The sequence below is a fragment of the Chiloscyllium punctatum genome, chromosome 4 (assembly GCF_047496795.1).
Source record: "Chiloscyllium punctatum isolate Juve2018m chromosome 4, sChiPun1.3, whole genome shotgun sequence".
NCBI classification, from domain to species: Eukaryota; Metazoa; Chordata; class Chondrichthyes; order Orectolobiformes; family Hemiscylliidae; genus Chiloscyllium; species Chiloscyllium punctatum.
In genome coordinates, this window is record NC_092742.1 from 48,924,457 (window position 1) to 48,949,283 (window position 24,827).

The window sequence follows — 24,827 nt, forward strand, 5'->3', positions numbered from 1 at the left end:
AGAGTGGCAGATGGAGTTTAATTTGGATAAATGGGAGGAATTGCATTTTGGTAATACAAACAAGGTTTGAACTTTATACAATTAATGGTAGGACTGTGGATAGTGTTGTAGAACAGAGACAACTAGGGGTTCATGTACATAATTCATTGAAATTTGTGTCACAGGTAAACAAGGTGGTTAAGGAGGCATTTAGCACGCTGGCCTTCATTGCTCAGACCTTTGAATATAGGAATTGGGATGTCATGTTGAGGTTGTATTGGATGTTGGTGAGGCTTTTCTATAGGACTTTATTTTATTCACTCATGAGTATTGCTGGCTGGCCAGCATTTATTTCCCATCCCTAGTTGCCTTTGAACTCAATGGCCTGCTGGGCCATTTCAAAGGGCAGTTGGTAGTCATCCACATTGCTGTGGGTCTGGAATCACATGTAGGCCAGACCAGGAGAGGATAGCAGTTTCCTTCCCTGCAGGACATTTGTGAACCAGATAGCTTTTTTCAACAATCGGCAATGTTTTCATGGCAATCAGTAGATTCTTAATTCCAGATTATTAACAAATTCAGTGTGCAGTTCTGGTCGCCCTGTTAAAGGAAGGATATTATTAAACTGGAGAGGGTTCAGAAAAGATTTACCAGGATATTGCTGGGAATAGAAGGCTTAACTTATAAAAACTGGAAAGGCTGGGACTTTTTCACTGGAGTTTAGGAGGTTTATTGAGATTTATAAAATCATGAGGTGATAAGGTGAATGACAAGGGTCTTTTCCCTAATGTGGGGGAGTTCAAAACCAGGGGGCCTATTTTTAAGATAAAAGAGTTAAAAAGGACATGACATGCAACTTTTTCACAGGGAGAATGGTTCACGAGTGGAATGAACTGCCAGAGAAAGTGGTAAATGCAGCTACAATGTGTTTAAGAGACATTTGGAAAAATATGGACTAAACACAGGTAGGTGCGATTAATTTAGTTTGGGAACATGGTTGGACCTAACCGTCTGTTTCTGGGCTGTATGACTCTGAATCTATGATCCTATTTCTTACCTGTATAGCTACCCCGGAAATGTAGTACAGATTAAAACCATGACTAACAGCTGTGTAGCAAAACAACTGACTCCTTTAACTCCTCCAAGACCCTTTGACAACTTTACCCTGACCCCTTGACTCCTAGATCCAGCCTGACTAGACTGCACTACATCGATTCCTTCTGACTTCCTCATTCTCTATACTGGAAACTAATATCTAAGAAAAAAATATTGAATCTGGCCTACTAGTGTGTGAGAAGAGAAATGATTTCAATGTAGATCATAAATTAAAACTGGAAATTTGAATAAGTAAACTGTCTGACAAGACCAAATAAAGGCAATGGGAAAAGGTGAAATGGGGAATCATGAATCAGGAATAGCAATTCACACCCGTAAAGCAGCTAAGCATGTTTTGTCTAATAATGAGATAAATACAAACCTTTACATCCAGAGTGTTGTCATAAAAATAGTGCAATAATGTATACAGTATGGCTGGCAATCTGCCAACACAAGATTTTTATGAATACAATTGTACACAAGAATATACCAAACTATAAAGACAGAGAAAACAAGTGTGTCCCAACATGGTGTAACTTAAATGTTCATTCATTCTTTTCTACTCTATACTCACACAATCTCATGGGAGGAACAAAATCATAGAAAACCCTAAAGTCGCTTTAGGAAAGAAATGTGTCAAGTTTCTTTCAGATCCAGTTCTGATCAAACAAGCCCTGAGTAACAAAATAGCAATATTACTTTGTTTTCTGAAAAAAGTGTCACTAAAAACCTTAATTCTATTTTCCATTCAAAGATACTGCTAGACTGCTAAGTTTTTTCAGTACTTTCTTTTATTAATGGCATACTAACTTGGCACTTCTAAGAACTCACCAGCTCCTGTAATGGTAACATCTGTGCACCTAAGTTAGAATGCTGCTGCCAATCCTTCTTCCAGGGCGCATCTAAGATTTCTAGCATTTTGTGGAGAAGGATGAGCAATTGCAGTGCTTGTCTTCAAGAAGAAGATAAGGAATGTTCCATAGTACCATATACCCTGTACAGACTATATTATACTGATGAAAACATGAGGAGCAGAAGACATGACTCTCTTCCACTACAACTTTTCTGAACACCTCATGACTTTTCAAGACTCCTCAAGATTGCTCAACACTGACAAGTGGCTGTGTTACATATCAGGATCTATGAAGTTTTCAGCTGGGCTCCTAGGTTAAGTATTTCAGATCCATTATCGAAGATAATTCTCCTTTACCAAAATGTTTGCAGTAAATCTACCCTCTCTAAATGTAGCAATCTATTCCTGAGGTTGATGACTGTCTTTAAAATGTAAGATTCCTAACAGCTAAACTATTTCCTTTACCCTATCTTCCTCCCTGATTTATCCTGTTTAAATGTGGGTGGTTTGATCTTTTTATTAGTTCATTACCTCTACAATTTCTCCCAGTAATTTATGTTTTACTAATGTTAAATAGCCCTTGTCCACAAAACTTAGAGTCATAGAGTCACAGAGATGTACAGCATGGAAACAGACCCTTTGCTCCAACCCGTCCATGTCGACCAGATAACCCAACCCAATCTAGTCCCACCTGCCAGCACCCAGCCCATATCCCTCCAAACCCTTCCTATTCATATACCCATCCAAATGCCTCTTCAATGTTGCAATTGTACCAGCCTCCACCACTTCCTCTGGCAGCTCATTCCATACACGTACCACCCTCTATGTGAAAAAGATGCCCCTTAGGTGTCTTTTATATCTTTCCCCTCTCACCCTAAACCTATGCCCTCTAGTTCTGGACTACCCAACCCCAGGGATAAGACTTTGTCTATTTACCCTATCCATGCCCCTCATAATCTTGTAAACCTCTATAAGTTCACCCCTCAGCCTCCAACGCTCCAGAGAACACAGCCCCAGCCTGTTCAGCCTCTCCCTATAGCTCAAATCCTCCAACCTTGGCAACATCTTTGTAACTCTTTTCTGAACCTTTTCAAGTTTCACAACATCTTTCCAATAGGAAGGAGACCAGAATTCCATGCAATATTCCCACAGTGACCTAACCAATGGCCTGTACAGCCACAACATGACCCCCCAACTTCTGTATTCAATACTCTTACCTGATAACTAAAGACCCTTGATTAGGTATGAGGTCAAGATACTGTCATCCTGATTGATTTGTGATTGGGAGTTCAATTTTCCAGATGGAAGAGATGACCATCATTATCTCTGTGAACAGTTTGTGATTTGTAATGGTAGCCTATGAATGGCTGCTGTCTCACTCTGGTGAGCTCTGCAAGCTCTTTTATTCACTCTGCTGTCTATAATGCTGCTCTGTCTAAGTATAACACCACTAATGTAGTTGATTTCATCCCAGTCACTTGCACAAGACAGCTAATGTCTCTCCTGCTCCTCAGATGCTGCCTGTGCTTTTCCAGCACCATACGTTTTGACGGCTAATGTCTCTAGTACATTGTGATTTTTTAAATCATCATTTCATTATCATATCTATTCTCATTCTACCATGCAAATATTTTCCACACCTGTCAGATTTCCCACCATATGAAGGGCCATGGTTATAGATGAGGCTTAACATTCACTCTGCTTAGAATGTGGATTGCATATTTCATTTCATATTCTGTTGTCCTGGCAATGCATCTTGAGACCCTATTTCTTTTCAGACCTGCCTCCCCAACTTGTTACAGATTTCTAACTAATCAAGTTATGGAACCCCCCAGTCCCTTCTCCACTTATCTTTTCTGTTTAGAGCCTCTCCACCCAAATGCATTATGCCAATCTATGAATCTAAATGGCTATTCATCTGACAGAGGCCTGTTCTCTCACTTTATCAGTTACAATCTATCCTTTCGGGTTTTTTTCCACTAATGTAATCACTTCACTTGCATATTTGTACAAGTTTTCCTCTATGCCTTCATCCAAATCACTGATAAAAATAATAAAAAGCAATTTGTGTGATACTTGTAATAGTGACTAGGCCACAGAGACTTCACCATCTGTCTACACTGAAGAACAGATTGTAAGGATCAAAATGCTACACATTTCATTCAATATGGTTTTGTTACTGATTTTGAGAGAAAACGTATAAATAAATTATGCTGTACTTTACCTTTCTGCAAATCGTAATGTTGACATGGTCTCATCATAATAGATGTCTGCTGGACTAATCATTGTAACCTGGAAATAGTTCTTACAGTTAATGATCAGTGTGCTACAGTAAATGCAGTAATCATTATGAATTAGACGCCATACCTTTTACTGCCATTTAGTCATTTCAAAATTTGAAGAAGGGATGCCCATAAAGATTTGTTCAACCATGCCTGCTTTTCACATGGATTAAAAACAGAATCTCTTACTTTAAAAATTAGAAGGGCCTCATGTGGAAGCTAATGTAATTTAAAGTACTATTCTAAATATATGTACTGTACATAGGCCAAGGAATGGCATAATGGAATTTCATTTAGATAAATGTTAGGTGTTAGAGCTATAGAGTCATACAATCCTACAGCATGGATACAGGCCCTTTGGTCCAAACTGATCCATGCTGACCAAAATGTCCGTCAATGCTAACCCCATTTCCCTGCATTTGACCCATATTCTTCTCGTCCTTTCCTATCCATGTACTTGTCCAAATGCCTTTTAACTATTGTTAATGTACCCACTTCAACCACTGCTGCTAGCAGCTTATTCCACATGCATACCACCCTCTGTGTGAAAAAGCCACCCCTCGGGTTCCCTTTTATTCTTTCCCCTCTAACCTGAAATTGATGCCCTCCAGTCCTTGATTCCCTAACCCTGGGGAAAAGCTGTTGTATTTTGATAATACAAACCAGGACAGGAGCTACACTATTATCACAGTAAGGCCTTGTTGAACATCTAGGGGTTCAGGCACATAGCTCCATGAAAGTGGTGATGCAGGTAGACTGGGTGGTGAAGAAGGAATTCGGCATGTTTGCCTTCATTGGTCAGAATGTTGAGTTGGGATGTCATGTCTGTACAAGATATTGGTAAGGCAACATTTGGAGTACTCATACAATTCTGGTTGCCCTGCTATAGGAAGGATGTTAGTAAACTGGAAAGGGTGCAAAAAAGATTCATGTGGATGTTAATGAGACTGGTGGGTTTGCATTATAAGGATAGGCTGGGACTTTTTTCCCTGGAGTGTAGGAGGCTGAGGAGTGACCTTATGAAATAATGAGAGGCATGATAAGGTGAAGAGCCAAGGTCTTTTCCTCAGGCTGGGGAGTCCAGAACTAGAGGGCATATGTTTAAGGTGAGAGGGGAAAGATTTAAAAGGGACCTGAGGGACAATTTTATTCACACAGAGGGTGATGTGTGTATGGAATACAGTGCCAGAGGAAGTGGTAGAGATGAGTACAATTACAACAATTAAAGGACATTTGGACAGTACATGGATAGCAAAGGTTTCGAGGGATATGGGTGAAACACAGGTAAATGGGGCTATCTCAGTTTAGAAGAGCTGGTCAAGGAATTGGATGGAAGGGCCTGTTTCTAGGCTTTATGACTCTATGACTCAAAAGGAAAAGGAAAATGGGGGTCTCCAGTGTTCCATTCACTGAGGTCTTATTCAGGGAGTTTTGCCAGTCTCAGTACATTCTTGCCAAATTAATAAATTAACTTCATGCCAAAGACATTGCAAGACATGACAAATCCATTCAGATACTTCTGGATTTCAATACTGTTCAACTCCGGTTACATCCGTTTTTTTTTCAGTCCAGATTCCTGAAGTATTTCCATTCCAGCATGTCAGGCAGGATGCACTCTGAAGTTGTGGGAAATCCTCTGCAAATAAAGAGCTCTTTGGTATGTTGGTCAATTTCTGACCAACAGGAGAACACTTAGGCTATTGCTCTCAGCTGCCCTGATTTTAATTTTCAAGGAAGTCTGAGACGAGAGAACATGCAACAGAAAATCTTAGATGGAAAGATCAAAATTATTAAGGTCACTGGAGAGGCTTCAATTGGTAGAAGGTATTTTATTGTTTTGATCGGGAGAAGAGTCATGCTCATGTTTGTCACCATGTTATACAGATGTTCCACAATGATTTATCTCAAAGTGAGTTATAATCCTGCATTATGTACTCTGACACAAATGGGGAATGTTGTCAGCCAGTTTTCATGAAGATGATATCCTTTAAATATTTACCAAAGCATAAAGCAATTTCACTGCTGCGTGCAGGAATATTAACCTATAAAATCAGCTATGTAAATAACATTCTATTTAAAATCATAGTCCTTGAAATTATACAGTATGGAAATAGGTTTAAAAGCGTAATGCATTTGAAATTTTTCTTTCCTGCTATTGTGAGTTGTATTAATCAATTTATTTTGAAAGGTTAATTCTAAAGTTAAAAACTCAAAAAAAGCAATTTGAAATGAACATATTAAATGTTCATATGTATCAACCCGTATCATAATTTCAAGGTCATTTAAAAAATTCTTTGTTATTTATTTGGAGGTTGGTTGCTTTCCTTCCACTGTTTAATAGATTGCCAAACCCTACTGGTTTCTTAAATATTTGCAGAAACATGTTGGAAACGTAGCATTTACTTTTTGAAATGTTCTATGTGTCTCTTATAGAATGTGCAACAATTATCTTTTGCTATTTTGATTTTCTTTCGCTCCCGTATCCATAGACACCAGACCTTTGGTCCTTTTACAAGGATGCATTTTAATATAATCATGTAAACAGGGAGATGTGGAAATCCCTTGACTGGTCTCGCATAGTAACTTTGGTAGACAGAAGACCAGCAGAACTTTTGGAGAAAAAGTCGATAATCAATTGAGGATCAGTTGACTTCCCACCAGCATTACAACTTGAGACTGAAATCCCTGGGGGAGCATCAGTAATGTAAACTGAGAACAATAACCATGTAATTTCCATTTGTTTTCCAATGTCCAAATATGTTAGCTTTCTGTCAACCAACATTAGATAACTACCAGAATTAGAAGTATAGGTTCATTCTTCAATCCCTCGAGAATGGCTACACAATGACTAGTAATAACTCCTAATCCCCACTGCAACTGAGAAAAACCAATAAAGGACTGAGTAAGCACATTGCTAACCTGTATGGTTCAAATGTTATATTCAGTCACTGAAGAGCTCTCAAAGGCTTGTCTGCAAATTTCTTTCCTTCATAGTTAAGTGGACTGTGTTGTGTGGTTTGCAAGTATGTTAATCCTGTTGAATTTTCTTTTTTTCAGTGCGGAAACAGGCCCTTCGGCCCAACAAGTCCACACCGACCCGCCGAAGCACAACCCACCCCCCTACATTTATCCCTTCACCTAACATTACAGGTAATTTAGCATGGCCAATTCACTTAACCTGCACATTTTTGGAATGTGGGAGGAAACCAGAATAACGAAGGAAACCCACGCAGACACAGGGAGAATGTGCAAACTACACACAGTCAGTCGCCTGAGGTGGGAATTGAACCCGCATCTCTGGTGGTGTGAGGCAGCAATGCTAGCCACTGTGCCACCGTGCCGCCCACAAATTATGTGTCACAGAGTCATACAGTCAGAGTCATACAGCTTTGAAACAGATCCTTTCGTCTAACTCGTCCACATTGACCATGTTCCCAAAGTAAACTAGTCCCACCTGCCTGCGCTTGGCTCATATCCCACCAAACCTTTCCTATTCATTAACTTATTCAAACATCTTTTAAATGCTGTAACTGTACCCGCATTCACCACTTCTTCAGAACTATTCTGTGTGTAAAAAAGCTGCCCCTCATGTCCTTTTTAAATCTTTCTTCTTTCACCTTTAAAAATGCTCGCTAGTTTTGAACTCCCCCAGCCGAGAAAAAAGATCCTTATCATCCACCCGATCTATGGCCCTCATGAGTTTATAAACCTCAATCTCCTATACTTCACTGAAAAAATGTCCCAGCTTTTCCAATCTATTTTTATATCTTAAACCCTGCATTCCCAGGAACTTGCTGGTAATCTTTGTGGAACCCTCTCCAGTTTAAAAGTATTCTTCCTATAACAGGGCAACTAGAACAGCACACAGTATTCCAGAAGAGGCCTCACAATGTTCTGTACAACCACATGATGTCCCAACTCCTATACTCAATGGTCTGAGCAATGAAGGAAAGTGTGCTGAATGCCTTCTTAACCACCTTGTCTACCCATGTTGCAAATGTCAAAGAATTATGTTTCAGAACCCCTGGGTCTCTCTCTTCTAATCATTACATAGTTACTAATAGGTTTTAATTCTCTAAGCAGATGGGATCAGTTATGAAATCTTGTTCATGAGCTGAATTCACTTCAGACTCTGAATGTACAGCAAGTTTGGGCATAAAGCAGGATAATACAGTGTGAAAGTGATATACTAATGAATGGACAGATACCTTCACTTATGACATTTATTGTATAACAGTTGAATGAATTATTTTCTCTTTAATATATAAACAGCAGAAGTCAGGAATTCCAAAATGAGCTACATTGGAGTTGCAAATATAAATGTACTAACTTCTTAATTGCAAGTCAATGCAGTTAGATGTAATTTGGAAAATTGCAGTTAAATTCATTTTAACATTTCTGAACTGAGAAAAAAATTATTAAACACTTCAAGGAATTCATCAAAACTCACCATAATTGTCTTGCTGTTCCCGCCTAGTGCAGTGCTAAGCAGCCTGGTAAGTATTGAGTTACGGTAAGGAATGTACTGAACTCTCTTGCCCACAGCCTTGTCCGATAGGGAACTGCACAATATTTAATGAACAGTAAGCAGTTTCTCACTTTAACAACAGGTACATAAAGCCATCAAGGCTTGGTCACACTGATTTTGTTTCGTACAAAAAATTGCCAGTTCAGATGTTAGGCATAAATATTAAAACTGTAAGCTGAACTCCAAAAGCAATATTGGTTTCATTTATTTTTTGAAGAAAGGTCAGATTGGGTTAAGCTCACCTAATAACATTTCCAAGAGTTGTTAGACTGAGATTGATTGCCCGTGCTTCATTGAATCTGTCAGGAGCAGCTCCTGCACTTCGTTGCCTTTCACTGCCAGCCAAATCCACCAAGTTAATCTCTGAATGCTTTGTCATGAATTGGTTTGCAAACACCTGTTATGAATACTAAACAGTTATTTATTTCTTCATCAAGCTTATGTCAAGGTAACTGTCAAGTTGAGTGGAATACGACAGATGCACTATGAATTGTGGACATAAAAATAAAGATAAAAAATGTTTTGAATAGCATGTAAGTACATACGTGGTGTGTGATAGTGGGAACCTTGTTGCAACAATCATTGTCAGATTAGAAATAAGGAATATTGAAAAATGTTTATACAAATATTTAAGCAACTATTCAACAAGTAAGAAAGTAAAAATTGAATTCCTAGTTAATCCTTTTCATGTGTATGATATTGTAGAAATTTAAAGGATTTGAAAGAATTAGGTAGAGCAGCAAATCAGAGCTGTTTTAAATACCCTGGTGGCAGCATTATTGACTGCTCCAGAAAAATATATTGCTTTTCAATAATACCCCAGTATTGAATGACATGATTCTAATTTAACATGGATGTGGAATAAATTATGAACAGGAAAAATCCTTGCAGTTGACAATCAATACTGCTGGATATAAATAATGGAGTCAATAGTGATAATTCACTTTCTTTTGTGGCAAAGTACATCAGCATCTCATCTACAGACGCCTAATACCACTAACCTAATGGACAACCTACACCGACATATAAATCATTGCCATTAACTGTTGAAGAACCAGGTAGTTTTGTTATTCATACCACAGTAGGGACTGATTCTCAGTTTTGAAGCAATTCAAGTTTGAAGCAGCTCTAATGGTTAGGTGTCGAGCGTGTGGTGCTGGAAAAGCACAGCAGGTCAGGCAGCATCCGAGGATCAGGAGAATCGACGTTTCAGACATTAGCCCTTCATCAGGAACATCCTGATGCCTGAAACATCAATTTTCCTGCTCCTTGGATGCTGCCTGACCTGTTGTGCTTTTCCAGCCCCACACTGTTGGCTCTGATCTCCAGCATCTCACTTTCTTCTAATGGTTCGGTGCCCAACATCACTGGGAAGAAGCAGAATCAATGTTCATGGTTGAGACTTTTTATACTTCTATTGGTTAAATGAAAGTGAGAGTTCAGGTCAATATAAAGTCTTCAATCAACTTCCAATTATATCCAAAGCGTTAATTTTCGAATTTATCATTTGTGTACACAATAGGAAAACATCATAAAGAGGATATTTGCTATTAAGCCAAACTCATTTAGAAAATATTAATCTTCATAATGTTATCATTCATAATTCAGTGACATATCTGTATATAGGAGATATTGGAAGAATGAGTGTGGAGGATGCCTGGGAGGGCATGAGGCAAAGGGAGTCCTGAAGGGTTTTACAGCCTAATATTCATGGTACAATTGGGTTGTTGTCAAAATTAAGAGATGTGCCAAAGAGAGAGAAACATAGATGGACAACTGCCTTGATCATTTGCCACCTTGTGTTTCCTGCTGGTGGTTTAGGGCCTGGTTCTATCCCACTCCTGCATCCCAGGAACAAAAATATGGCAAGCGTTTGTAAAAGGCAGGTCTGCTGACTTCCTATACTCAAACTTCCCACTCCCTCCTCAAAAACCCAACCCTACCTCTACTGTGCCTCTTTATCCACCCTGTTTATCACATCCTCAAGGAAGGCTAAATTGTAAAATGGAATTTTCCTTTCATAAAATCATATTGACTCAACTTGATTGCATTATGATTAACGAAATATCCTGCTACTTCCTTAATGTTTGTCACCTGAACTACTCTTTTTTACAGGTCTCCTTTAATCTAATTTCCTGTTTCTAGTTGCCTGGCATTGCAATGTCAAGCTTGAGTTCAGTATTCAGTGACTGTGCTCCAATGCGATTGACAATCTTGAGACAATTCTCAGTACAAGAAGAATTCATCAGTCAACCTACTCACCCATAATATGGGGCATTATAAATTAATTATGCAAAGAAGCCAAAATAATTAATGTGTTCTCAGTTTTGAAACGGAAGGCATCTAGTTACATGCAATACATAGATATTGAGTAGTGTTAATTTAATGAAAATGAACCATTCTCAGCCCACATAACACATATCATGGATTTCATTGACATAAACTTTGAAATCAGGTTTCTCAGGGAAAATGTGTAGTTTGTGTTGGATGTGGGATAGCTTTGTTTGATGGCTTATTTAGAAAAAAAATGGCTACCATGCATGATTTCTTCATTTAATCCAGGACAGGATTCCAGTTCTAAAGCTAGATTACTTTGTGATGATTCCTCATCCAGAAAGGACATAAGGTTTGGGAATTTCCTTTCACCCCCTCAACCCATTCAAAAAGCTCATTTAACTTCTCATGATCAGAATGTCCTCACTCTGGGCCAAGCCCCTGACCTTTGATCATTGGCTTCCTGCTCTGTGAACTGAGAACTGAGGGAATGGCTTTCAAAGTTAAGTAAGTGATTATATGGGGTTCCTGAGGTGATAACAGTCAAACAATTGAGTAGGCATCTCAACAGAAGGCTGACCTAAGGCAATATAGAGCTAACTTCACAGTAGTAAAATTATTCCTCATAAATAGCCTCAGCGGTACATATTGACAATTTATAATGAGAAATCAATCTTGGGATGTTAAAAATGTGGAACAGTCAGGAATTTAAGGATCATATTCAGTTTGAAACCATTCACAGTTTTAAATATATTTTTCTTGTAATTTGAAGGAGACAATCCATTATGCAATAAAAAGTGCCTACCTCTTTACTCAGAGAGTAGTAAGGGTATGGAATGCTTTGCCTGCAAAGGTAGTAGATTCACCAACGTTAAGTACATTTAAGTCGTCACTGGACAAGCATATGGACGTGCATGGAATAGCATAGGTTAGATGGGCATCAGATTGGTATGACAGGTCGGCACAACATTGAGGGCCGAAAGGCCTGTACTGTACTGTAATGTTCTATGTTCTGTGTTCGTATTTAATTGTACAATCCTTACTAGCGCTGATAAATCATTGTGTGATATGCATTACTGAATTGATAGAAATCGACTGTTCTGAAATTCCAGTTCCACATACACTCACCCTGGAAATTCAATAATATATAAAATTCAATACTGATTTATACATATCACCAATCAGGTTAAGAAATCACATCTTGCAAAGGATTCTGGTTCTCTACAGACATCTCAAAACATAGTATATGCCTAGAATATAGCTGCTGGTTTTTAGATTTTGACAGATTTTGCACAGTACATTGCTAAGACTTGAAATGCCCTTGCCATCATGATCTTTACATTTGCACATTCATTTTTTAGCTATTGGACACGCATAAAAGTGTTACTAAAGTTTATCAGATGTAAGCTTTCGAAGTTTTTCTGAGTTCCAAAGTTTTTATTTCCTCAAATCTGACTTATAATTGATATGAATTTGTATCCAGAGAGGATATGTTAGCTGATGCAACAATACTTAATAAAACCTTATAAATATTCTATTACACATAATACAATTATTCACAAACATTAGATTATATTGTATAGAAATATTACATTCCAAAAGAGTAGCACACATTTAGTGGTGTGACATGTTTCAAGTGACCTTGGTACAAAATGAAATCTGAGACATCTCCACCTCAGGTCACATGCTATGATACAATCGTAATACAAGTGTCTATTAAAGGAACACTTGACACGTTGACCATGAGAGATAAGAGATGCGAGGTTATGCTGTACCTTTATAGAGCCCTGGTTGGACCACACTTGGAATATTGTGTTCAGTTTTGGTCACCTCATTATAGGAAGGATGTGGAAGCTTTAGAGAAGGTGTAGAGGAGATTTACCAGGATGCTGCCTGGACTGGAGGGTATGTCTTAGGAAGAAAGGTTGAGGGAGCTAGGGTTCCTCTCATTGGAATGAAGAAGGATGCGAGGTGACTTCATAGAGGTTTACAAGATGATGCGAGGCAGAGATAGAGTGGATGGTCAGTGACTTTTTCCCAGAGCAAAAATAACTATCATGAGAGGGTATAATTTTAAGGTGATTGAGGAAGGTTTAGGGGAGATGTCAGAGGTAGGTTCTTTACAAAGAGAGTGGTGGGTGTGTGGAATGCACTGCCAGCAGTGGTTGTAGAGTCAGATACATTAGGGACATTGAAGCAACTCTTGGATAGACACATGGAAGATAGTACAACGAAGAATATGTCCGTTAGTCTGATTTTGGAGTAGGATAATAGGTCAGCACAACATCGAGGGCCAAAGGGCCTTTCCTGTGCTGTGCTGTTCTCTGTTCTAGAACACATCATCCCACTTTTCCCAACGATGAAAATTTATCCAAAACAGATGTGCATGACTGTATATTGGCACTCCCTTATAATTTGATAATTACACTAACGGGTAAATCAGAGTTTATATGACCAATGTTTTAAATTTCAATGTAATGCTTTGGAGATCTAATAAAACACCCTGATTTGTCTGGAGGGATACACAATATTCACTGTTGCTCACTTATTGTACAATTAGTTTGTCTTCCTGCTGTTTATGGTTGTTTGGTTTGAGCTGGCTTCTGATCTTTGTGGGCAGCACGTGGTACAGTGGTTAGCACTGCTGCCTCACAGTGCCTGAGACCTGGGTTCAATTCCCGCCTCAGGCGACTGACTGTGTGGAGTTTACACGTTCTCCCTGTGTCTGCGAGGGTTTCCTCCAGGTGGTCTGGTTTCCTCCCACTGTCCAATGATGTGCAGGTCAGGTGAATTGACCATGCTAAATTTCCTGTAGTGTTAGGTTAGGGGTATGGGTGGGTCTGTGTGGACGTGTTGGGCCAAAGGGCCTGTTTCCACACTGTAATGTAATCTGATCCTACGAATGCCATGATCAGTTATGATTTTGTATTATTTAGGCTGGTTGCATTTTATGAAGCTTTTGCTGGTATCTACAAATTTGTATTTGTATTTATAACTGACATTCTCAGCTCAGTATGCAGCCTGGATAGTTCTCTACTTGCTCTCATTGTGTATTTCTTTCATTCTCCTCTATATTTGAAGGAAATTGTCCTGGATGGTTATCCCTTCTCCATTGATGTTGCATGAAAATATAGCAATGCTATGCATGTATCTTCTTTGTTGTTTGACACTTAATGATTATTAATATGATAGTATGTACCATTTGATCTGCTACAATATTTGAGCAGAGATATTATGATAACAATGTGATACAGGTCAATCCCCATATAGCAAATGTTGAAATAGTTTGAAAGTGTTCTGCGGTCCGACGTCAGAGATTATCTGATCCAGGATACCAAATAAACGAAAAATAACACTCATTGTGCCGATGATGTTTGTGCCGTTTATGTTGCTAAACAATTGAACAACAGGCACTACGAGGATGCAATCAACTCTGTGCACTGTGTATCATTCTGCTCCTATTTTTGTCCAAGTAGTGACTTGTGTGGTTACAGAGGTTCCCTTCACTGCTGGGTTGCTATGTTTCTCACATGCATTCATGAGTCATTGAATACCCTGATTTATTCCTGGTCAGTACATGATTCCAGTAAGAAGGACATGCTACCTTGCCTTAATGCTTTTGATATTAAGACTTATTTAACCTCGAAATGATTTGCCCTGATGTAATGATTTCATCTCTGCATAGCAAAACTGAATAAATCTTTGCAAGTTCTTCTTTAACACTATCAGACCATTCCTCAATAATGATTATTTACATTTCTTGTTGTTGTTCATGTTCAGCAGCTGTTAGTTGCATCTGTTCAGACTGGTCAAAGTGTAACAGATTAACCTTGAGAACTTCTTAGTCAATAACGTCAATTTGTAGATTAAGAAGAATATTTTGGTCTTTATGTGGGCTGGCAATCTGTTCAGTGTGCCAAATGGAAACATCTTGGTACTTGGTTAAAACCTCACTTCAAAGTCATATCCTTTTAGATTACTTAGATTGGTTCAAATGTGAACTGCTCTGCCTCAGTTGGTGTGATTTGAATCTCCTGAATTGTGAACACATTGAGATCTGTGCACACTGGTAGGTCTATGACTGGACCGATGGTATCTATCAGGAAAAGGATTTGAGAAACCAAGATGAGCTTGAGTATTGGCACTGCAGTGTGATTCTGTCAAAGAATGAAGTTGTTTTCCATCATATCCTGAGTTATTCTAGAGTGTAGCACAGATTTCCACTTGTTGAGGTGCATATCTTTCAGAATGCTTAGTGATGACTTGATTTTACTAGCTCCTGAGTTGATTTTTACTTATAGTATGTGCTTTCCTGTCTTTTCAGGACATATAATACTAATGTTTTGATCACTTTATACTACCGACACGGTTTGTAAGCCTAACAATATGGAAAGTATCAGTAATCTTCTGACATTTATCTCTCATTTGCTTGATTCAGAACTTCACTGATCTGTTTACTTTTATGCAATTTCTTAATACTTTCTTTAATGCCAGTGTTTGGTGTTATACTACCTTATTGGTCATATGTGCTGTGATCTAGGATCTGGCTTGACTGTTGGAACCAAATTTTGCACATGTACCCATACTTCTTGGTGCCACAAGATTCATGGATATCAAGAAAAGTTGAACTAGTTTTGGGTAGATGTGACAAATCACATTGGTTACAGATTTAGATGGTTTGATGCAACTTACTGACTGTAACAATACTGTTGGTGACATCAAAATCATGGAACTGCTGTTGACTTTGCAATGTAGCTTCATATGAGCGTCCATCCTCAGGTAATGCGTAAATGGTATCACACGTTTTTTTTTCCCAAAAGATCTTTTCTAAAGGTCTTCACTGTTGTAGAAGCAGATGCACCTTGCTGATAATACCTCTTCAGAAATATTACACTCATTTCTGTGTTTTTTGCTGTGGCATCTTCTGTCATACTTATCAACAGACTCTTCAAGCAGCTGTCTGTGTGACATAAGTTGGAGTTTGTAAATCCTGAAGTTAAGTCTACCTTGAGCTGGTCTTTGATGATCTTTCCAGATCTCTTCTGGATCTTTTCTGATCATCCACGGAAAGACCAGTTGTTCTAATCTTGCCAATAGCAAGAGTGATTTTCAGAGCCTGTGTCTCATAAAAAATTATTTTACAGGTTTTGCATTTTTCTCCTATTTTTCTTCTTGCTTCTCGTCTTTTTAATTTTTCTCTGCTATTGCTCTCTTAAGAAATGTGGCCTTGAAGTTTAAGAACCTAAGGCTTGTAATAGCAGGTTTTAACTCTAGGTAGCAATCATGCCAAAAAAGGGAATACTGATACTGATGATAGGAGCAAATAACTGCAGATGCTGGAATCTGTACTGAAAAACAAATGCTGGAGATCACAGGAAGTCAGACAGCATCCATGGAGAGAGAGCAAGCTAACATTTCAACTCTAGATGACTCTTCATTAGAGCTGAGTGGATGTGCTCTGATGAAGAGTCATCTACACTCGAAATGTTAGCTTACTCTCTGTCCATGGATGCTGTCTGACCTGCTGTGATCTTCAGCATTTGTGGTTTTCAATTATGATACTATGCCAGCTTTCTTTTCAGTTTCACACTGATTTGCAGGAAGTAAATGGCGAAACTCACAGACATCATATTGCAGGTAAACCTTTGACACATGGGAAATCATTATTTTAGTGTTTCTAAGCAGTTTTTTTTGTTAAGATCCTTTGAAACTGTGCTTTCAGGACTGTTTAACTGCCTTTTTAATGAAATCAGATCAAGGGACTGTCGAGCTTGTTTCTTTTTAAAGAGAGAGTGAGTATGTATGGTGCTTCAAATCTGTAACTTTAGTTTTGATTGTAATTTCATTTTTAAGTAAAGCACTCATAAAAGTTTCCTGTGTCTTGAATGAATTTATATTCAAGCCAAAAAGAATTTAACTCTGTTCAAGCCAAAAATAATTTAACTATGTCTTTTTGGTGGTTAATGCCTTATATAGAGATCTGTACTGCTGCTGAATGTCTGAATTCCCTGTTACCATGAGGCTGCTATTCAGTTGATATTCCATTAGTTTTCCAGACATCTACCACATTTTGGAAAATGAAGCTTTTATACCTCGAATCATATGTTATGGTGAATGATAATGTCATGGGATTATGACTTCTGCTCCTTGATTCTCCCACAAGGGGAAGCAACTTTTCAACATCAACCCTGTCAATTCCCCCAAGAATCTTGCATGTTTCAATAAGCTCGTTTCTCATTCTTCTACATTCTAATGAGTACAGGCGCAATCTACTCAGCCTGTCTTCATATCCACTCATTTCTTTCTCACTGATGTTACACTCACTGGTTTATATCTGCACTAAGGCATTAGTGTGGTGATCTAGACCTGCTATCATTGTGTGAATTAGTATTTACTGAACTTACAAACACACCAATTGCACAGTTGAGTTTAGTTTTAACAATGCCACAAATGACCATATAATGATGATGAGACAGGAGCCCTGCTTGGCCCAGATTATGAAATCACCTTTGTTCGGTTTCTGAAGAAACCTCCTAACTCTTAAGTACTTCTGATATGTAAATGACAATTGAATCTACAACTGTCTGTAAAAATATCCTTGCATGTTTTAATGTGCTACATCATGAACTCAAATTGAAGTTTGAAATATTCAATGATTTCCCTTGCCTCAATGACCTAGTTGAGAAATTGACTGGGGTTCTCCACAACTGTCCGTCACAAACCTATTTTCATGGGTTAGTATAAGTAGTTCTTTCTCTAATGCAATGGTTGTGTTCTCGCGCAACCCCACATTATAGAAAAATTGCACTTTAGAAACACCATTAAACGTGTTGGCGATGAAATCGCATTACAGCCAACACATGTTTTAAAGGTTAACACTTTAGAAACAATGCCTCTAATTTGTCAATTGTGTTACGGTGAATTTGCATTAATGAAATGCACAATATAGCAGAATGTTCTGTTTTTGTACAGTTTCACACACTTGGAAATTAACTTCATCAGCAATTTCCTAAACAGGGCCGGAGCCACTTGTTCATCCTGCAAGCTTGATGTACAAGTCAGGCACATCAAGCCATCCTAGGTGAAAATGACGACACTGGTCAGATCATTTCTCGCTGTATATCATGCAAACCCATAAGCTAAGGTTATCACTTTTGGCTCTGAAAATCTTGTTCTACCTCAAATGAAGGGTAAGATGATGCAATTATGCAAGAGTAGCCTGAGTGGTGTCCCCCACAACAGGTTGCTACTGTCAAGCCAAGAAGCTGTTTTGTCTGTCAAAAAACTGTATAATATGATATATGAATTGCAGTGCCAGTGTGTTGCCATGTAAGTACATCCTAAACACTGAAAGATCATATGAAATAACTTGTCCCTTTAGCATTCATAATGAGTGAAGTAGTGTTTGTACCAAACCAGCATATAGTTGAAAAACTCACAATATAGTGTCTAACAATTGGATGTTTGCTGGATAATCCTAAATAGACTAAGTAGCAAAGAATTATACTGACAACAATCTAAGATTGCCAGTTAGGCTGACAGTAAGGTGCATTTGCATGTACTGGAAGCTACATATATTAATACACAGGGGCCTACACTTTGCAGACAGGAAGAACTTATACATACATTGCCTGTTACAGCTTAACAAAATAGGTGATAACAATTTGATGGTTCATTTCTCAGGGCAATGCCTTTGCTAACCAAAATCAAACGACTCGGTTTACTGTTTGAACAAAGACTGTAAGAAATAGGAACAGAATAGGCCATTCAGCCCCACAAGCCCTCTCCACCATTCAACAAGTTCATAGCTAATCTGAGATTCTCCATTTTCCCGCCCTTTCCCCATAATCCTGATTTCCCTACTGATCTACCTATCTCAGCCTTAAATACACACAAGGACTCTGTCCTCACAATGCTCTGTGGCAAAGAGTTCCAAAGATGCACACTCCTCCTAGGGAAGTAATTCTTCCTCATCTGAGTCTTAAATTGGTGCCCCTTTATTCAGAGACTAAACCTTCTGGTTCTAGACTCTCCCATGTAGGGAAACATCCTCTCAGTACTCACTCTGTCAAGCTTCTTAAGAATCCTATACATTTCAATGAGATCACCTCTCAGTCTTCGAAACTTCAGTCAGTAGAGTCCCAACCTGTTTAACCTTTGGTCATAAGACAATCCCTCCATAACAGCAATCATTCAAGTGAACCTTCTCTGAACTGCCTCCAGAGAAATAACATATTTCCTTAAAACATCATTAACTAGTGCAACAAGAAAAGAAACTGCTGGAGATACTCAGCAGGTCCAACAGCAGAGTCAAATTTTTGGTTCTAGTGACTCTTCTTCCGAACTCTCAAACTCCCGAACCCTATTGATTTCTGAAGATAGGTCACTGAGTCAGAAATTTTGACTCTACTTTCGCTCAATAGAAACTGCCACACCTACTGAGTTTGTGCAGCAATTCCTGTTTTTGTTTCAGATAGTCAGCTCTTTGCTTTTAATTAACTGGATTATAAAAGTGCTGTAACAATTATATAAGGCGTTGGTGATTCCTGGATTATTATGTTCTGTTTTAGTCTTCTTACTTGAGGAAGGATAAGGTGGCACTGGAAGCAGTTCAGAGGAGGTTCACCAGATTGATTTCAGGGATGAAAGGGCTATTGTATGAGGAGTGGTTGAATAGCTTGGACTTGTATTCGATAGAGTTGAGAAGAATGAGGGGAGATCTGATTGAGGTATATAAAATGCTAAAAGGATAGGTAAGTTGGAAGTTAAACAGATGCTCCCCCTTGTGGTATAGACTCAAACAAGAGATCATGGATATATAGAAGGGTATGTTCTAAACTGAAATGATGAGAAACTGCTTCTCTCAGATGGTTATGAGTCTGTGGAACTCACTGCCCCAGCGTGCATTCGAGGCAGAATCAATCAACAAATTCAAGAAAGAAATAAATACGTTTCTGATGAAAAGCAAAATGAAGAACAATGGAGCAGGCAGGAAAATGGTGTTGAGATCAGGATAAGATTAACCATGATAATGTTAAATGGCAGAGTGGGCTTACTGGCTGAATTACCTACTCCTGCTTCTAATTCCAATGCTCCTATGTTCCTTAATTTAACATTAATCCATAACAATTCCCCTACCCCCTCGTGACTCTATTCATTGCATTCAAAGTTTGGGAGAAGTTTTGTAGCTCGGGTGGCTCGTTGTTGTGGTTCTGTTCGCCGAGCTGGGAATTTGTGTTGCAAACGTTTCATTCCCTGTCTAGGGGACATCCTCAGTGCTTGGGAGCCTCCTGTGAAGCGCTTCTGTGATATTTCCTCCGGCATTTTATAGTGGCTTGTCTCTGCCGCTTCCGGTTGTCAGTTCCAGCTGTCCGCTGCAGTGGCCGGTATATTGGGTCCAGGTCGATGTGTTTGTTGATAGAATCTGTGGATGACATGGCACTCATCCACAGATTCTATCAACAAACACATCGACCTGGACCCAATATACCGGCCACAGCAGCGGACAGCTGGAACTGACAACCGGAAGCGGCAGAGACAAGACACTATAAAATGCCGGAGGAAACATCACAGAAGTGCTTCACAGGAGGCTCCCAAGCACTGAAGATGTCACCTCAACAGGGGACAAAACGTTTGCAACACAAATTCCCAGCTCGGCGAACAGAACCACAACTATTCATTGCATAATTTACATTATCTTATACTGAGTTTTTTGATCGGGAAATAAGTGCATGTCAGTCAGCTTCCCCAGCACATCCCCTCCTCATCCAAAACTCATTCAATCACTGAGCCATAAAGAAATTACAGAGACCCTTGGCCTATAGGTGTTAAGTGCCCCGTCTAGTTGCTGGCAGGCAGGACTCCTGCATCAAGGCCTGCCTGCAGCCAAGCTATTTGGCACAGTTTTCCTGACATCAGGAGTCCAATGCAGAAACTTTTCCCCATCTGGTGAGCTGTGCTAAATCTAGCCCAATATCACAGAACAGCTTTTACTTTCAGAGGAATAAAACCTGATGAGGAGACTTTTGTGCAATGTCCACTATTTTGGAATCATTTCTGGAGCTGAGATGTGGATTGTCAAATCAACATCCAAATAATTTATGCCAGTTCACTCATCTTTTTGGTGAAGAATATAGTTTTGATTAGTTGAGCTGAAATCAAATCTCTACTGCACGTGGTGATTGAGGGGTAACTTCTGGTTGATAAGACTGTAGATTGTTCACAAGAGGTTCAGTATTCACTAACAACTTGTAATCCTTTAGTTAAGGAGTTTTAAAGTTCCCTAACAATGTTGTGTGTATGTAATACCTGGATTAGAGTGGTTCAAAAATGAGATTCACCATCACCTTCTGAAGGCAGTTAGGGATGGGGCCTAGTCAGCAATGCTCACATTCCATGAATAAAAATATCATGCCATATATGTAGGGGATAAGACAAAAAAAATCTGCAGATGCTGGAATCCAAGGTAGACAAGCAGGAGGCTGGAAGAATACAGCAAGCCAGGCAGCGTCAGGAGGTAGCGAAGTCAATGTTTCTAGTGTAATCCTTGTCTACCTATATATAGAGGATGTCAAAGTATTAGACTTTTATGCCACTTACATCATGTGCTAATTAAAAAATCTCTCATAGGGTTTCGTTGCTAATTGTAAAATCCTCATATTTCATGTTACAGATACAGGGTGGTATTCATGGGACCTCAGAGGCTTTTTCTTTTAATTTATGCACCTCCCACTTTTCTCTTTACTTTTAAGAGATTTAAAATTCCTGGTTGGTATTTAATGAACGAACACAATTGAATAGTAGACAAGAAACATATCAGGACTTTGTAACAAATATTATTATTTATCAGTTAGAATAAAAAGAAGTTAATCGAATATTATTAAAATATCATGCAAATATATCATTTAAGTTATAATAAAAGATGAACATTTATTTAATCTATACATAATAAACTGAAACCTCAACAAAATAATTTCTCCTTTTCAAAATTTCTCTAGTCAAAATCATTTATTTTTTCTAAATTGTGACATGGAAAACAATTTCTTGGTCTGTGCAATGTAAAACAGGGCTTTACAATGTGGGGGTCACGAGCTGAACTTTTGGGGTCACAAGCTATGAGGCAACAATGACCAGCCCCACCCACTTCCTTCTGCTCTGAAAGGTCCTCTCTTCCACTGCTCACTGAGGGGCTGCGACAATATGGAATATTGAAGTAATAGGTTCACTTCTTTGTTTTCAACATTTCTTTAATCTGTTCCTTCTTGTGGTCTTCTTACAAAATATTCATTTGTCTTCTTCCAAGTCATTGGGCAGAATCTTGAGAAGGTGTTGAGTGTCTTGGTCAGCTAGCTAGAGGGCCAATAAGACTCTTTTGCCATCACCTTTCCAGAAGCTCTACTCCACTTTGTGTATCCTGGGAGTGGACATTCTACCTAACAGCTGTTAACCAATCAGAAACTGGCAACTCTCAGCAGCATCATTAGGCAGCCAATGGCTGCTGCAAGTACTGCACCTACCTGAGGCTTCAGACCGAGGAAGGACCCAGGCCACAAGTGAATGACAGAATGAGGGCTGGGCTATCAGGGTTTTGGGGCTTCAGAGAAGGGATATAGAGGGTCACTGGCAGCAAGGCATGAAGGTTGCTTTCAGCGTGTCACCCTTTTCTTCATGGGTCCAAGCACTCAATAGCTATAAACTCCATACAACCCCGTCACAGTAGGCGCTGCAAGACGTGTCAGAGTGTGGACACAGATACCACTATTACGCGTGGGGACACCTCCCACCTTGTACATGGCAGATACTCATGTGACTCAGCCAATGTTGTCTATCGTATACATTGCAGGCAAGGATGCCCGGACGTATGATACATTGGGGAAACCGAGCAAAGGCTACGACAACGGATGAATGGGCATCGCACAACAATCAACAGGAGTGTTCCCTCCCAGTTGGGTAACACTTCAGCAGTCCAGGACTTTCGACCTCGGACCTTCGGGGGACCATCCTCCAAGGCAGACTTCGGGACAGGCAGCAGCGAAAAGTGGCCAAGCAGAGGCTGATAGCTAAGTTTGGTACCCATAGGGAGGACCTCAATCGGGACCTTGGGTTCATGTTACATTATAGGTGACCACCATTGCACTATACACACACAGATACTCCTACACATACACACACTCACACACACACAGACACTCCTATGCACACATACACATGGACACACATATACACAGACACACACACAGACACCCACACACACCCTTACAGACACACACTCCCACACTCACACATGCACCCCCTCACAGACTTAAGACACTCTGCACTCACTACACACACACACATACACTTTCTCACACTCACAACCCCCAACCCAGACAGACAGACAGACAGACACACACAGACAAAGACCCACATGCACACATATATTTTGTGGGGTGAATTTGTACTTTCAGGGTTACATTGTACTTTGCTCAAAAACTGCATGCATTCATGTAGAACTCTGAGCTCAAAAACTGCATGAATTCATGTAAAACTCCATTATCTCACTTTTTAGATTAGAATCAATCTAAATATCATGGCATAGACAGAGAACACAGGGGGCCAACACCTTCAACATATTGTCTAGCTATCACCATTGTTAACAGCTAACCTGAGAATGCAACTTTTTTAAAAAGGGTTTTGTGATTTACACATGAAAGAAGTGAAACTATCATGGTATTCAAACAGATGATAGGCTTAACAGACAATCAATCTTTCAATGTATAATTTCAGTTCCATCACACTGTAAATTTTTGCTATAAATTCTGTGTGTTAGGATTGAGTCCTCCACTACCAGCTGATGAAGGAGCGATGCTCCGAAAGGTAGTGTGCTTCCAATTAAACCTGTTGGACTATAACTTGGTGTTGTGTGATTTTTAATGCTGTAAACAAAGGTTCCCTTTTGGATGTCCACCAGCAAATACAGCATGGTTTTCTTGTGCTTCCCACATGGGAGACCCTACCACCGGTTAACACCAATGTAGCCAGGCTGTCAGCTGGACACTTATTCCAGTTAAAGGCCTCAAGTGACAAGGTAGTTTGAAGGCCATCCATATGCCTTCCCATCATAGAATTGGCATAGAGACAGGAAAACTCTCAGGTTTAGCAGAGCCCCCTGCTACCAATTTCATCTTAGAGGAGGACATAACATTCTGCTTATTGTTTCTCAGCATTTAATTCCAATTTGTTCTTCATTTGTAATTTGTTTTCAGTTTGATTGTAGTTTTGCTTAGAATTATGTAGGATATGAAGCAGAAAAGCAGGGCATTGGAACAAAGCAGTCCATGGTGGTGATTATGCTCAACTCAAGCCTCTTCTCATCTAAATTTATCATCATACTCCTTCTTCCCTTCTCCCTAGTATGCTTGTCCAACATCCTGCTCAAAGTGTCTATATTACTTGCTTTGGTAGAGTGTTTCATATTTTCACTACTGTGTGAAAACGTTTCCTCTGAATTTCTTATCGCATTGCTTGGTGACTAACTTGTATTGATGGTATTGTGTTTTGCTATTCCTTCAAAAGGAGACATTCATTCTATACCTACTCTGTCAAAACATTTAATCATTTTAAAAACCTCCTTAGATGACCTTTCAGCCTTCAGTTTTCAAGGCAAAAGTGGTATAACCTGTCAGTCCAATCTACACATGAATGACCACACATTCCTCATATTATCCTTGCAAATCTTCTTTGCACTCTATCCAGTACCTCTATATTTTCATATGATGACTATAGCATCACACGGTACAATAAGTGTGATCAAATGAAGATTTGATACAAGATTAGC

The 24,827-nt window shown here is 39.2% G+C and overlaps 1 protein-coding gene across 2 annotated transcripts in view; it reads right to left on the reverse strand.

Annotated features, from left to right (window-relative positions):
* Positions 1-24,827, reverse strand: part of LOC140476273 (kinesin-like protein KIF28P) — a 105,115-nt gene that overhangs the window by 66,921 nt on the left and 13,367 nt on the right. For both annotated transcript variants that reach the window (XM_072568623.1, XM_072568622.1), the window contains exons 6-8: positions 8,980-9,134; positions 8,660-8,771; positions 4,152-4,219 (exon numbers count right to left, since the gene is read on the reverse strand). In XM_072568623.1, coding sequence (XP_072424724.1) covers positions 4,152-4,219; positions 8,660-8,771; positions 8,980-9,134 — 335 coding nt within the window. The remainder of the gene's footprint in view (positions 1-4,151; positions 4,220-8,659; positions 8,772-8,979; positions 9,135-24,827) is intronic.